The sequence below is a fragment of the Myotis yumanensis genome, unplaced genomic scaffold (assembly GCF_028538775.1).
Source record: "Myotis yumanensis isolate MYYU_CA2020_CCGP unplaced genomic scaffold, mMyoYum1.0.hap1 SCAF_2, whole genome shotgun sequence".
Lineage (NCBI taxonomy): Eukaryota > Metazoa > Chordata > Mammalia > Chiroptera > Vespertilionidae > Myotis > Myotis yumanensis.
In genome coordinates, this window is record NW_027223753.1 from 164,278,211 (window position 1) to 164,293,677 (window position 15,467).

Here is a 15,467-nt window from a genome sequence, read left to right on the forward strand (position 1 = left end):
GATAAAATTTCACATTTAATCAAATTGAAAACACCCACATTTAAAATTGATTGCTTAAATGACTTCTTGTTTTATTCATTTATTCTAACATTTATTGAATGATTCCTATATACCATACTCTGTACCAAGCTTTATATGAAGACTAAGTTCTAGCTAGAAAATTAAACAAGAAAAACAAACAGCAGAGACAACATCATGGTTAAATAAAAAAAAAAAAAAAAAAAAATTCTTATAATTCTTTTCATAAATTACAACCTCCTTAAAAAAGATATGTAAATTTCCCTCTACAAAGACTGCTAAACTTGAGGTCCACAATTCTTCTCTAACATTTATCTATTGTGTTTTATAGTTTCACATTATAGCAATGCTTTTCTAAAATCAAAGTGATATTAAATTGTTTTTTAAAAAAAGGGTGATATAAAACTGTAAGGAAGATTATTTTCTATATTCTAATAATGAGGGCAGGTAGTACTATTTTTAAAAACGTTAAAAAGTTTTTATATTTAAAAATGTAAATATTGAGCAGAGTTTTTCAAATGACTGAAAAATGGAGCATTAGAAAAACAAAAGATGTGTGTTATAGAAATAAAAATCCCAAGCATTTTATTAACATGAAAGCCTAAAAGCAATCTAAATCATACACCTCCTCATGCCAGAAAGGCACTACCATGATTCTCAAAATGTATCTAAAAAAGGTAGGTCTGTAGATGGAGGTTAAAAAATAACTTGGGAGTATTTTGATCACTTACTCAGGCCTTTTGATCCCATGTCGTCAGGGATCTCCTGTAGAGAGTAGTTCCCAGAGAGCAAGCAATAAAAAGATAATCAAAGAAAATAGTTGTCAGTAATGCATAAAATTGGTGCTACAATAAGAGACAGTTCCAAGACCATTACAGGTGCATATCTTATAGAGCATTTTTGCAGATTTCTGAAAGCTTGAAATAAGCTAGCAGTTAAATGTAATCTACTAAAAGAATGTAAGTTCTATCTTAGAGCAGCAAAGTTTGAGATTATTACTTGCTATTTTAAAAGTAAAATCCAGGCTGTCTACATATGAAGAAGAAATAGGATAAAATGGAATAATTTCAGAAGATCTATTTGTCAAAGATTGGCAATACCATACTTTGAAGTCACTAAGTAGCTTCCCAGGTATCCATGTTTTTCCTCTAAAACATTCTTTGAGAGTATATTATTTATTGTAAGAATCCTTACATCAAATAATACTATGTTAAATGTACAGCTTAAAAATACTGTTTACTTTAAATTAAGAATTCCTAAGGTACCAGAAAAGTTAAGATTGGTATACAAATTAATTTATGCCTGTTAAATTGCCCCTGGTTAAGACAATTAGTAACCTGTTGCAGCTCTTGAAACTGTCTCCATGGTAACAACCAACTGCAGGGCAGTAGGTCCCTCTACATTTATTTTCAGTTGACCACCGGATCCACATACTTACGGTCAGCATCACTTGTTTCCTGCTCACTCTGGTCCTTGTTCTTGTAGAAGGGGAATTTTCGGGAAAAGAGGTTCTTTTTACGCTTGTCATTGAATGACTGCTGAAGAAGAGAAGGAGGGGCAAAACAAAGGGATGTCTACTGTCTGTGTGTACAAAGGCCCAGCCAGCCTAGCAGCTCTGTGGAAGCTGACTCTTGTGACCACAGTGTGCAGTTTATATATGAATTTTACTTAATTCACATATAGAGTGAATTTCTAATTTTGTATTAACTCCTCTAATTCTAATGTTTTATAACAGAAAATATTGAAAAATTTAAAGAGTGTAATTCAGTAATAGCTAAAAATAAGGAATATATGCTACTTGATAAAACTGAAAAGAATAAATCAGGTTAGGTACTACTATGGTACAGACCAAGCTAACATCTATTCATATCAATAAATATTTTTCTAGATTGCCAGGAGCTAGATGTTCTATAGCAAAAGTTATTTTAAATGATTCCTCTAGCTGTTCAAATATTTTTTATGCATTAGGTAATAACCTTCAATTTCCTTTTGCTTAAACACATTTCCCCTCCCCTCTCTTCCTTCCTTCCTCCCTTCCTTCCTTCCTTCCTTCCTTCCTTCCTTCCTTCCTTCCTTCCTTCCTTCCTTCCGTGTGGCTCCAACAAACTAACAAAGACCTCTATTTGAAAAGAAAACCCGAACAATTGAGAAATTGCCAGTGTTGAATATTTAAAACATAGTTCTATCATCTATCTATCTATCTATCTATCTATCTATCTATCTATCTATCTATCCATCCATCCATCCTTGAAGAGAAAAAAGATAACCAAATGCTTTTGGCATGAGTCAGAAAATAGGAAGAACACTAAGAGGGCTCTATCAAGGCCAAAGAGTCCAGCAAAAGTCTTATCAATGCTATCTAACCAAGGAAGAAGAGTTAGGATTGTTTTAGCCACCATGAGTGCTATCATAACTGATTCCTTTGTCTTTAAGCTTTACTATACATATCTATTTTTAAAAGTATATATAGATAATATAGAACCAGATTTGATTCACCAGCACCAGCAATCTTGAATAGAGAATAAATAGTTTGGTGCCAGTAAGAGCCAAATAGACAATTGAGATTTGAATAGTTTATACATAATTGCTATAAGGAAGATATTCCTTATTGCACAGATATTGAAAATTTTTTTTCTATTCTTGAATGTCCCATTTGTGCATTCATAGATTAAAAAAATTATATTTTTATTGATTTCAGAGAGGAAGGGAGAGGGAGAGAGAGAGAAAGAAACATCAATGATGATAGAGAATCATCGATCAGTTGCTTCCTTCACACCCTCTACTGGGGATTGAGCTAGCAATCCTGGCATGTGCCCTGACCGGAAATCAAACCAGGACCTCCTGTCCTGATTTATGTGTCAATGCTCAATCACTGAGTCATACCAGCTGGGCTGTGCATTCAAAGATTTAAAAACAACAAGCATGCAGCACAAGGAAAGATGAGCCTATTAAAAAGGAATAGTTTATTTTGTAATTTCTGTCATAGGCACACATGTCTTGAAGAAAATGACCTTACATACAATTTACACTCGAAATTATTATTATACTTTTTGAGGTGGGATCAATATTAAGAATAAAAATTTTGTTCTGATTTTTTCCCGAGTTTATTCACATTAAAAGATGCTTTCATTATTTCAAAGTGTATTGATACCAGGCAGTATGTTTTCAGCATGCCCATATTTTTAAGCATAAAAAGCCAGGTGATTATGGCTCTGAAATAGATTAAAGTGGCTTTTAGCTCAAATTCCATTACTTCAAAGACTTCATTTTGATAAGAATCTTTACAAAAACAAGGTTAAACTTTCATTTTTACCTTTTCATATCAATAATTCAGGATTAATAAGTTCATAGTTCACAGTCAATCAGATTGTCTTGATTTCAATCTTAAAATTTGAAGGCTCTAATACCTCTAAGTGGAAGTTGAAAATTAAGTTGAGTAAAAAATAATTGAAGAACTCTGGGCTTATAATTATTTTATAAACTGTCAAGTAGCATTATTTAAATAAAAATCTTTGAATCCAAATTTTAGAAAAGAGAACGAGAGGAAAACAAGTTTCAATAGAGAAAGATTTATGGTAATGTAATATCAGGGAAGGACTAAATCTTTTTGTTCATGACAATCATTGCTTTTGAATTTAGTAATCATTTTTATATCTGATAAAACTAATTTTTATATCTGATAAAACTAATCCTCCTACTGCATCTATAGTGGTCAGAGTCAGTTTCACAGCAAACAATCGAAAGAAACATGAAGTTTAAAATGTTTTGATTTTTGATATCTTTGCTGTTAGCCAGAATGAGATATCATAAAGATATCATAATATGGGACAGAAAGAAATGCATGTTAGTTAAGAAATGGATTAATTGTATTGCATTTAACATCCTCCAGGTGAAAAATATATTAAAGTAAAAATAGCAGAAGCAAACAACAGAAAAATGTGAAGGGAAAACACAAAGCTAGAGAAACCATACTACTTCCAGTTTCTCTATATTTCCTATACAAAATACTGTCTAATTACTTATTATTATTATTAATGCTACATTGCAAGAGAGACAGAGTGTAATAAATATTAGAACTGAAAAATATCACAAATTCATGATTCATATATTAAATATCTAAATATATTATCTCCATATCGTATTTCAAAATAGTTCAATGAATGTTAAAAATATTAATGAGAAACTGAAATGTTATAAGTCTGTAGTGGAAATAAAAGTCCATAAACCATGTAAGGAAAGAAAAAGAAGAATGGGAAATGGTGTTACAGAAAGAAATGCAGTTCTGTATCAATGGCAAGCGTATTTTTACCCCACTCAGTATCATGCATACTTTTGGTGCTGTGTTAGAACACAGTGACTGTGCATAAAGTTGGTTACAGTCAACAAACAAGACTAAGATTTAAATATGTCGTTAATTCAGTTAACTTCTTACAGTATAAAAGAAAAGTTACAACATGCAACCTCTTTTTAAATACATTGACAGTGTATTTTACTAAATTATTTTAAAAAACATATATAAAATAAGCACAAAAAACACTGTATAGATTTCAAATCCTGAGCATTTACTTGAAATTTTTTTCCTCCAAAAAATTCTATCTTAAATATTGCCTCAGGTCACACTATATAATTTTGTATTTTCTGAAAACTACAAGTTAATTTTAATGGAATTTATCATTCCTAAAATAACTGAATACATTATACAACTTACTCAGATTTAATTTCTTTAGTCAAGGATCATATTTCTTTTAAATTAGAAGCTTTAGGTTTGAGTGCTTAGTTATATCAGAGATGTACAGAAAATAGGTTTAATTTATTTGCTGAATTTTACATTCCTTTGAAATATGATCACAAGATGTATAAAATTTTAGCTTTAGATTAAAAAACCCTACAAAACAGAAAACATTGCTACAAATAGTATTTTCAATACATTTTGAAATTCAGCTCTTTCATCAGCCTTTTTACTAAAATATTCTATTGCAGTAATTATAAACAGTACAGGACAAAGCCCGTAAGATCTTTTTCATTTATTGACAGCCATTTGAAGCAACACTTAAATAAAAACAAAAACACGTCTAAAATATGTATAAAAGAACTTTGATATATTTTTTGACTGTCTCTTTATTTTTTCAAACTAAAAATTCATATTGACTCAAACATCTAAACATGGATTTTCCTAATAAATACTAGGTATAGAGAGAAGAACAAGAAAATTTCCTTGAATTTACTCAAAATCCCCCCAAAAACAGACATTATGATTTCATTAATAATTTTTTGGAGGCCTATTAATAATTTTTCAGATTTATTAACTATCATGATTAATTTTGGTAACACAAGTTTCTAAGTGAACATGTGAATGAAGACTAAATTAATTTCACTTGTAAAAATAACCTTGACCAAAAGTATGTTGTTAAGAAAAAATCAAATCACAGTTTTAATTTGAAAAGGTCTGTGAAATGGGTGCTTTAATTTAATTCAATATCTACTATTGTAAAGCAACACTGCCAGAGTTGTTGATAGTAATTTTCATGGCAAAATCCTCACTTTAATAATGTAGCTCAAATAAGAATGATAAAAAGGCCTATTACCCTCAACTATTAATTTCTAGAAATAAGAGATTGCATATACTCACCCCTTTGTCTCCTCTTGTTTTAGAATTGAATTTCACTGTTTTTAATCGGGCTCGTTCTTTCTTCTCAACCCTGTCGAAGTAGCCAATATTATTTTTTAGGTAGACCAAATACATCTAAGGTTCTAACTACAATTCATCAGAACTGATACCTCAATACAGGGCATCTTTATATTCTAAAACCTTAGGAAGCCATCTAGGTTTGCATCCCAAAATTAATTAGAATGTCTAAAAAATAAAATACAAGACTTATTTTATTATTTAAAAAATATTTGTGAAGTATCAAAATACAGTATATATATGTGTGTGTGTGTGTGTGTATATATATATATGTATATATATATATATACATATATATATATACATATATATATATACATGCGCACTCAATTCCATTAATTATACTGAAGATAAGACTTCAAAGTTTAGCAATTTTCCAGGTTTTATCCTTTTTTCTTTTTGTTTAAACATTAGCTTAGCATGAAACACATATGCTAAAAATTAAGCATGTGAAGAGGAGGGGAATGAGGTGGACTGGACATAATTAACCAAAGAACATATATACACAGCCCATGGACACAGACTATAATGTGATGAAGACCTGAGTAGAGGAAGGGCAAAAGGGAGGAAAATAGGGGACAGCATGAAAAAGAGAAAGCAAATGGGGCAAAATGTCAATAATTGATGAAAGTAGGTGAAGGATATGTGCGTGTTCCTTGTACTATTCTTGCTTTCTCTTGTGCTTATTTCTCTGTAGCTCTGAAAATTTTAAAAATAAGGTGAGAAATAGAAAAACTAAGTTTAACTCCAATGACATTTTTTTTAAAAAAATATATTTTATTGATTTTTCACAGAGAGGAAGGGAGAGAGATAGATAGAGAGTTAGAAACATCGATGAGAGAGAAACATTGACCAGCTGCCTCCTGCACATCTCCCACTGGGGATGTGCCCGCAACCCAGGTACATGCCCTTGACCAGAATCGAACCTGGGACCCTTGAGTCCGCAGGCCGACGCTCTATCCACTGAGCCAAACCGGTCTCGGCTCCAATGACATTTTTGTGTAAATACATAAATTAACCAAGTATAGTGTACAAAAACAGTTTTGAAGTATCTCTGGAAGGATATATAAGAAATAGTAACCTTAGCTATTCTTATGAAAGTAAAATGGCCGCCTGGGGTTAAGAGGGAGTTGGTATAGCTTTTAGATCTTTTGAATTTTGTACCTTGTTAAAGTGTTACCTATTCAAAAGAAGCAAGCAAACAAAAATATAACAAATGTTTTAAGTAGATTGTAATACCAATATGCATTTTGCAAAATTTCATGTAAATCAACCTTTTATAAATCCTTGATATCAACACAGCAATTACGTTTGTATATAGCAGAAAAACTTACCAAAACAGTCTATGAATAAATGCATTTTCTATTATTTTTTCTATATTATGCAATATAGTTTTTACTGTGGGATAGTAAAAGAACCTTAGTAGTCACAGATTTTTAAAAAAATGCTCATCCGAGGATGTTTTCATTAATTTTTAGAGAGAGAGGAGGAGAGAGAAAGAGAGAGAGATAAATTGGTTGCTTTGTACCAATGCTCCAATCAACTGAACAACTGGCCACAGCAGCAGTCATAGATTTAAAACTTATGTTTTTTACTATTCCAGAGCAATCCTGAGGATCCGTGACATGAATAATAAATTTATAATTTTTGTCTCGACACTTACTGAGGGCACTGCAAACTAACATTTAGTGAGTGAACATTTACAAGTCAAAATGGCTTTGTCTTCTAATCATTATCTTGTTTACTCAATAGTTGAAGGACTTAAATTTTGTTTATTTGTAAATGCTGTTCCTGAAAGAAAGCTATTTGTAGAGATCTCAAGATATGTCTTATATCGCTTTTGGCTTTAAAAATAAGCCTTATAGAATTTTTATACAAAATGAAAAAAAAATCTCTTTCCATCAGTCAGCTGTGTTACTAACTTTTTTCAGTAAAGCCTTATAAGAAAGATATGAAGAGCCAAGGGATAAAACAATTTTTCTGAATTCTGACCTTAATATATAAGATGTGAGGTTACTTACTGACCTGATAAGGCACAGAGAAAGCATTTCTGAATTTAAAGGAGACTATTCTATTTCACGTAAAAAATTACGCTCAGGGCTACACTGCTAAAAGAGGAGTTGCTACCAAATATAAGATCTAACTAAATAGTTGGATCTTGCTAACTATATAGCCAACAACAGTCATAAATCCTGAAACTGTAACTACATATCTCTGTAATATTTTAATATTTCTACTCTTCAACGTCTACACACACACACACACACACACACACACACACACACACACATATCCCACACATAGAAGTCTAAAATAGGTATATGATTTGGCATATTTATCAATTATAGAGACTCAACAAAATAAGTATAAACCCAACTTATTAATAAGAAAAATACAAGTTGTTACATCATAAGCCTGACCTGAAGTGAATGAACTATCCTATCCAATAAAAGACAAACATGCAAATTGACCGCACCTTTGCCACACCCAAGCTACGCCCACCAGCCAATCAGAGCAACTATATGCAAATTAACCCAACGAAGATGGCGGCCGGCGGTCATGGAGCTGGAGCAAGCAGGAGGCTTGGTTGCCCCCGTGATGGAGGAAGCCAAGCTTCCCGCCTGCCCTGGCCTCTGCTGAAGGAGTGGCTGGGGGCCTGGGTCACTGGGAGCAGGGCAGGAACTAAGCAGCTGGGAGAGGGGTGCCGGGCCACTGCTGGGAGCAAGAACTAAGCAGCCAGGAGAGGGGTGCCGGGCCACTGCTGGGAGCAGGAACTAAGCAGCCAGGAGAGGGGTGCTGGGCCACTGCTGGGAGCAGGGCGGAAACTATGCAGCCAGGAGAGGGGAGCTGGGCCACTGGGAGCGGGGCGGGAACTTCCCGGGGTGGGCGTCAGGTGTCCGGGAGCAGGGCGGGAACTTCTGCCATGTCGCCATAGCAATGCGGCAGAAGTTCCCGCCCCGGAGCTGCTTGCTCATTCACTTTACTCGCTCATTCATTCACTCATTCACTTACTTAATATTCATTCACTCAGCAAACCCTCTCTGGTCCCTGGCACCAGGCCAGACACTGAACGTGAAGCAGGATAAGACAGATCTATGTCCTCAAGATGTTAGTAATTCAGTAGGGCGAAGCAGGCACATGAACGAGGCAGTTGTATGCACAGATGCAGTGCACTGGGTTCTGTGAGGACTGTAACTAATGCCGACTTTGTTCTCTTGATAAAATGGGGCCTCGGGAGCCAGGCCACCCCAAGCCTGTAGGCCTGTGCCTAGGCCGGGAGCAGCCGGGGTCCTGGAACATGACAGAGGGTGCAGGGCGGGCTGAGGGGTCTGACCCCACCCCTCACCCCCCCACCCCCATGCATGAATTTCGTGCATTGGGCTACTAGTCCTATATAATAAAAGAGAAACATGCAAATGAACCATCTCTCTGCTAAGCTCAATCCACACCCACCAGCCAATCAGGAGCGAGTATGCAAATTAACCCAACTAAGATGGCGGCGGCCACAGAGCTGGAGCGAGCAGGAGGCTTGGGTTGCCTCCGGTGATGGAGGAAGCCAAGCTTCCCGCCTGCCCTGCCCAGCCGTGGGCTACGCTCAAGGCTACAAAGTTTCAATTATAGAAGATAAATAAATTCCAGGGAAAAAAGGAGAAGCTGGGAGCTTGGGTCGCGGGGGTGGGGGGGGGGGGGGGCGGGTGTGGAGTGGTGGGGGGAGGGGGGTGTGTGGCCAGCCTGAAAATGGCCATCAGCCCCTCACCCAGGGTGGCCAGGCACCCCAGTGGGACTCCCCCACACTGAAGGGGCTGTGGGCAGCCAGAAAACGGCCCTCAGCCTCTCACCCAGGCTGGCCACATCCCCATGGGGTGAGGGTCTCTGCTGGGGGGCTTGGCCAGGCACCCCAGAGGGGATCCCCACCCTGAAAACAGTCCTCAGCCCCTCACCCAGGCTGGCCAGGCACCCCAGCAGGACCTCCACCCTGATCTGGGACACCCTTCAGGGCAAACCAGCTGGCCCCCACCCGTGCACCAGGCCTCTATCCTATATAATAAAAGGGTAATATGCAAACTGACCCTAACAGCAGAACGACTGAGAATGACTGGTCACTATGACCACACTGACCACCAAGGGGCAGATGCTCAATGCAGGAGCTGCCCCCTGGTGGTTAGTGCGCTCCCACAGGGAGAGCTCTGCTCAGTCACAAGCCAGGCTGATGGCTGCCAGCACAGCGGTGGTGGCGGGAGCCTCTCCTGCCTCCTCAGCAGCACTAAGGATGTCCAACTGCAGCTTAGTCCTGCTCCCCGCTGGCAAGTGGACACCCTCCGAGGGCTGCCGGGCTGCCAGAGGGGTGTCTGACTGCCAGCTTAGACCCAATCCCCTGGGGAGCGGGCCTAAGTCAGCAGGTGGACATCCCCCAAGGGGTCCCAGACTGCGAGAGGGCACAGGCTGGGCTGAGGGACCCCCCCGAGTGCACAAATTTTTGTGCACCGGGCCTCTAATCTATATATATAAAGAGCCAGCAACTGTAACGCCGTAACTACCATAACGACTGGTCGCTATGACGCCCACTGTGGCGAGTGAACTGGCCCGATCAGGTACATAGGTCTCCTTTTTTCCACATTGACCCAAGAGCTCTCTATATGGTTTGATGAGGCTGATCCCTGGCCAGCATTGCAGCTTTACTTATTCCTCTGCTCAAACCTGCTCTTTTTTCATTCTTCCCAGTTACTATTCTCAAAAGTAGCCTATATAATAAAGAGAGAATATGCAAATCGACCATCACTCCCTCACCCAAGATGGCCGCCCCCATGGGTCACAAGGTGGCGCCACAAGATGGCCAGCAGGGGAGGGCAGTTGGGGGCGACCAGGCCGGCTGGGGAGGGCAGTTCGGGGGGACCAGGCCTGCAGGGGAGGGCAGCTGGAGTTGACCATGCCTACAGGGGAGGGCAGCTGGAGTCGACCAAGCCTACAGGGGAGGGCAGTTAGGGGTGACCCGGCCTGCAGGGGAGGGCAGTTAAGGGGGGCCAGGCCTGCAGGGGAGGGCAGTTAGGGGTGACCAGACCTGCAGGGGAGGGCAATTGGGAGTGACCAAGCCTGCAGGGGAGGGCAGTTGGGGGTGACTGGGCCGGCAGGGGAGGGCAGTTAGGGGTGATCAGGCCTGCAGGGGAGGGCAGCTGGGGGCGACCAGGCCGCAGGGTAGGGCAATTAGGGGCGATCAGGCTGGCAGAGGAGGGCAGTTAGGGGCAATTGGACTGGCAGAGGAGGGCAGTTGGGGGGCGATCAGGCTGGCAGGGGAGCAGTTAGGTGTTGATCAGGCTGGCAGGGGAGCAGTTAGGTGTCGATCAGGCTGGCAGGGGAGTGGTTAGGGGGTGATCAGGCTGGCAGGCAGAAGCGGTTAGGGGCAATCAGGCAGGCAGGCAGGTGAGCGGTTGGCAGCCAGCAGTCCCGGATTGTGAGAGGGATGTCCGACTGCCGGTTTAGACCCGATCTCACAGGGATTGGGCCTAAACCGGCAGTTGGACATCCCCTGAGGGGTCCCAGATTGGAGAGGGTGCAGGCTGGCTGAGGGACCCCCCCCCCCCCCCCGTGTATGAATTTCGTGCACGAGGCCTCTACTCCTTTAGTAAGTACTGCCCACTACTGGACTCTCCCACCCTGATCAAGGGCGGGGCTGGCTGGCCAAATGCCCCAACCACTTTCCCCTGGCCAGCCCCACCCCCGATCGGCCCGCCCCACCATGATAGGCCCGCAGCCTCACCCCCGAGCTGGCCCTGCCCCTGATTGCCACCCCTACCCCAATAGGGGGCAGGGCTGGCTGGCCAACCACCCATGACCCTACCCCCAGGATGCTGGTCCCCGATTGGCACCCCCACCCCATTTGGGGGTGGGGCCGGCCAGCCCACTTCCCCTTCCCATGGTCGGCCACGCTCCCAATCAGCCCCGCAACCCCATTCGGGGGCGGGGCCCACCAGCCAATTGCCTGCAGCCCCTCTGCCCAGCTGGCCTGGCCCTGATTGGCCCCGATCAGGGTGGGCTGGCCAACCAACCTCCTGTCATCTCCTCCTCCTGACAGGCCCTGCCCCGATCCACCCTGATTGGGGCTGGGCTGGCCAGACCCCACCCGTGCACGAATTCATGCACTGGGCCTCTAGTCTATAATAAATATTAATGTCACATCATTAATTTTTACTGGCTATCTTAAAACTTAAAAAAGAACTTTTAGGCAAAGATTTGGATGAATTGGATCTCATAAGTAACTACTTTAGGGGAATTATGAACTGCTATTTAATCCCTTTCCTACAAAAGAAGAGACATTTCATAGATCTTAGAGGAGGTTGTCTAAGGTGGAATCATTCTTTCCAAGACAATCTGCACTTAACCATTTTTGCCACTAGCTATAAGTATCCACCAAAAAAATATTATCATAAATGGTTAAATGCAAAGAGGAAAGGCATGATTGCACGAATACTTCTAAATTAAGCAAGAAGAGATGTGAAACATATCACCAGATATTTCTAAACATTTTGCATTTATTTACAAGGATTTCATTTTTTTACGTCTAAAACAATCAGAAGCCCTGAAAATTTAGGTTTAACAGTACCTTAATGGGAAAACTATAGAGGCTTTTAATTCTCTTTCCCTCCACTGGCATAGATACATGGCATAGTGTCTTAAAAAATACTTTGTTTTTTAGCAACTAGTAGGAGCTTTAGAAAAATTTCTATTTGGGGGCATCATATTCTCTAGTTATGTTATTGGTTACAATATAGGTAAATAAAATGGTTGTAAAACACAATATGAAAAACCAAACATAAAATCACCTCAAAAAATAAATTTAAAAGAACAGCATTTATTTGTTTATGTTGCCCAACTTGCAAGTGATAAGACTGTAATGGACTTATATTTACCTGCGTTTACTGGGAATCACCCCAACTTCATCACTCTCACCATCTGGTGTAACCTGTCTGGCTTGCCACCATTCATCATCAGAAGCATTAATAACATGGAGGATATCTCCAAATTTGAAGTTCAATCCTTGACTGGGAAGGCCACTGTCTTTAGTTTTGTCATAATCAAAAAGGGCTCTAGGGTAAGAAGAAAAAGTTCACAATTACTTGTTATAATGATGTTATTAATAGTAAATAAACATAGGATTCTGAAAATGTTTATAATTTGTGTAATAGACAATATATCATCGCAGGCAAAATAATGCCAACCTCAATTTTGTACTATATATATAAGATGAGGCAAAAAAGAAAAAAAAAAGAAAAATTAACTTGTTATGGCAATAGTTTGTTATTGGGTATAACTCTCTTATTTCTTTCAGTGTTGTATAAGAAATTTAAAAAATACCTTTAGTACAATCCAATGGCAACCTATATTTAATTCTAAAATGAAGACAAATCTAGAGTTTTTTTTACAATTAATAAACAAAAGTAAATATTAAGAGATACTCTTTTCTTCTCTTTATTTTGACTGGACATACTTGGGAAAACAAATTCTCTGATAGATTTGACTCATTTATTGTGAACTCTAAGACTAGATCAACAGATTAATTATTTTTCCAGTTAATTATTCCTTTCATTTGTTCATAAAATTAGAGTTAACAGGGTTTTCAGAATCAGTAACAATTTTGAAAAATATCTACAGATGGTTAATAGCTACCAAATATTTGGGAAAAATAATGTATTAATTTAATATAGTAACTGGAAATGTTAAGAGTATTTTTAGTTTCATAAAAAGAAAATACTGTGTCCTATGACTTGATTAATTAATGTACAATATTTAACCCTTTTTAGTCCAACATCCAGGCTGACTCGACAGACCAGGCGCTAGGAGCAGGTCCAACATGGAGCTGAGGTCAACACCGCAAACTGCTGCGATTATATGCGTTGTCAGTAAGGTGCTGGATTGCATGTGTGGAAATGTTTCAAAAGATACCACACTATGAAATGTTTTAAAGAATAAACTCTTTGATTGACCATACTTAATAATATAACCAGTGAATTTTTTGTTTAAACTTTAAAGTAAGAACATTAGAAAGTTCAACATTCAATCCTGTCAATTAATTTGGACCAGACTGTTTGAATTCCAAAAATAAAATTGGACCGCAAAAGGTTAAAATAATGAAATTCTTAGAAAAGGATCCCAGCAATTACATTTATAATACAATTTATTTGTTCTTTTGTTCTAATATGACAACTGAAAATTAGGACACAAATCATATTCCATTTCATACAACCCAACTTTTAAGAACCTATCTCTTCAAGTAAAACTGAAGAGGGTGGAATTATTTGATGACTAAATGTATTAAATAGCTAATGGTTTTCAAATGTGTTCTTTCTTTCAAGTCTTTTCAGGGAAGTGGGTGTGAAGGAAGTAGGTGGGAACCAAAAGTGGGAAGGCTTAAACATATATTAAAGCATTTATAATATATTTCTGAAGAAAAGAATTCTATAGCGGAAAAAATAAAGATTACAAATGATATAAATGCTAAGTCATTATTCCAATCCATAAATTCTGAACTCTAAGGAACTGTCTTTCTACTAAAAAATATAGCTGACCTCAAATAATACAAAAGTTAGATACAGTCACTCATTTATTAAATATTTATTTAAAAAGGTAATGGAGTAGATATGGCAAAGATAAAGATGACAAAGATGATGAGGATACAAATAAACATAATATAAAACAGAAAATAAAGTACATAAGAAAAGGAAAATAAAGTACATTAAGAGGTAGAACAAATGCCAGAAGACATTCAGAAAAGGGAAAATACTACTTTGGAACATTTTTATTATCATAAATTAATCTTTTGAATTACAAAAGTAATATAACAATATTATTAATGAGCAATGGAGAAAAGAAATCACCCCCAACCTCTCTTCCCTAATTTGTACTCAAGCTTTGTCTTTTAATATATTTGATTCATAAAATGGAACCCATGGAATATCTATGTGAGTTATTGATCATTGGAGTATAATAAACATCTGTTAACCTACTATCCAACAAAAGACTATAAACAAAACCATTAGCAGTAACTCATGTTCACCAATGTATTTTTTCCTCTTGATCCTGATTCCCGCAGATTAAGAGTAAAGTACTCTTAGAAGGTAACCACCATTTTGAATATAGTGTTTATCAGTTCCTTAACCCTCACCTTTTTTTAAAATTTGGTTTTATCACATGTATGTAAATGACTATGTAATCATGTATGGTTTTACTTGTTCCAGAGCTTCACAAATGGTATCATATTGTATGTTGCCTTTTGTACTTGGATTTTTTACTTAAAAAAATGTTTTAATTGATTTTTAGAGAAAGGAAGGGAGAGGGATAGAGAGAGTGAAACATTGATGAGAGAGAAACATCAATCAGCTGCCTCCTGCACGCCCCCTACTGGGGATTGAGCCTGCAACCTGGGCATGTGCCCAACCAGGAATCGAACCAGTGACCTCCTGGTTCATGGGATGATGTGTAACCACTGAGCACACCAGCCAGGCTATTTTTTACTTTTGAAATTAAAAATATTACTAAAAAGAATCATATGACTTCTGGTTAACTATGGGAGACAGGCTATATGTGCCTATTTCCTCACTAAAGTGACCAAAAAACAAACCAACAAAATAGACAAATACAAGAGAAACAACAAGAAAAGAGTGTTTAACACAGTGATGGTGAACCTTTTGAGCTCGGCGTGTCAGCATTTTGAAAAACCCTAACTTAACTCTGTCACATACAGAAATTTTTTGATATTTGCAGCCATAGT

General features: G+C 38.4%; 1 protein-coding gene across 17 annotated transcripts in view; it reads right to left on the minus strand.

Moving 5' to 3' along the window:
• DLG1 (discs large MAGUK scaffold protein 1) overlaps positions 1 to 15,467 on the minus strand; it is a 274,204-nt gene that overhangs the window by 34,062 nt on the left and 224,675 nt on the right. For 7 of the 17 annotated variants that reach the window (XM_070406504.1, XM_070406512.1, XM_070406511.1 and 4 more), the window contains 3 exons: positions 12,610 to 12,786; positions 5,648 to 5,717; positions 750 to 783 (listed from right to left, as the gene is read on the minus strand). In XM_070406504.1, coding sequence (XP_070262605.1) covers positions 750 to 783; positions 5,648 to 5,717; positions 12,610 to 12,786 — 281 coding nt within the window. Of the gene's footprint in view, positions 1 to 749; positions 784 to 1,456; positions 1,557 to 5,647; positions 5,718 to 12,609; positions 12,787 to 15,467 lie in introns of all 17 variants that reach the window. The other 10 variants (XM_070406507.1, XM_070406500.1, XM_070406505.1 and 7 more) reach the window with 2 other exon arrangements.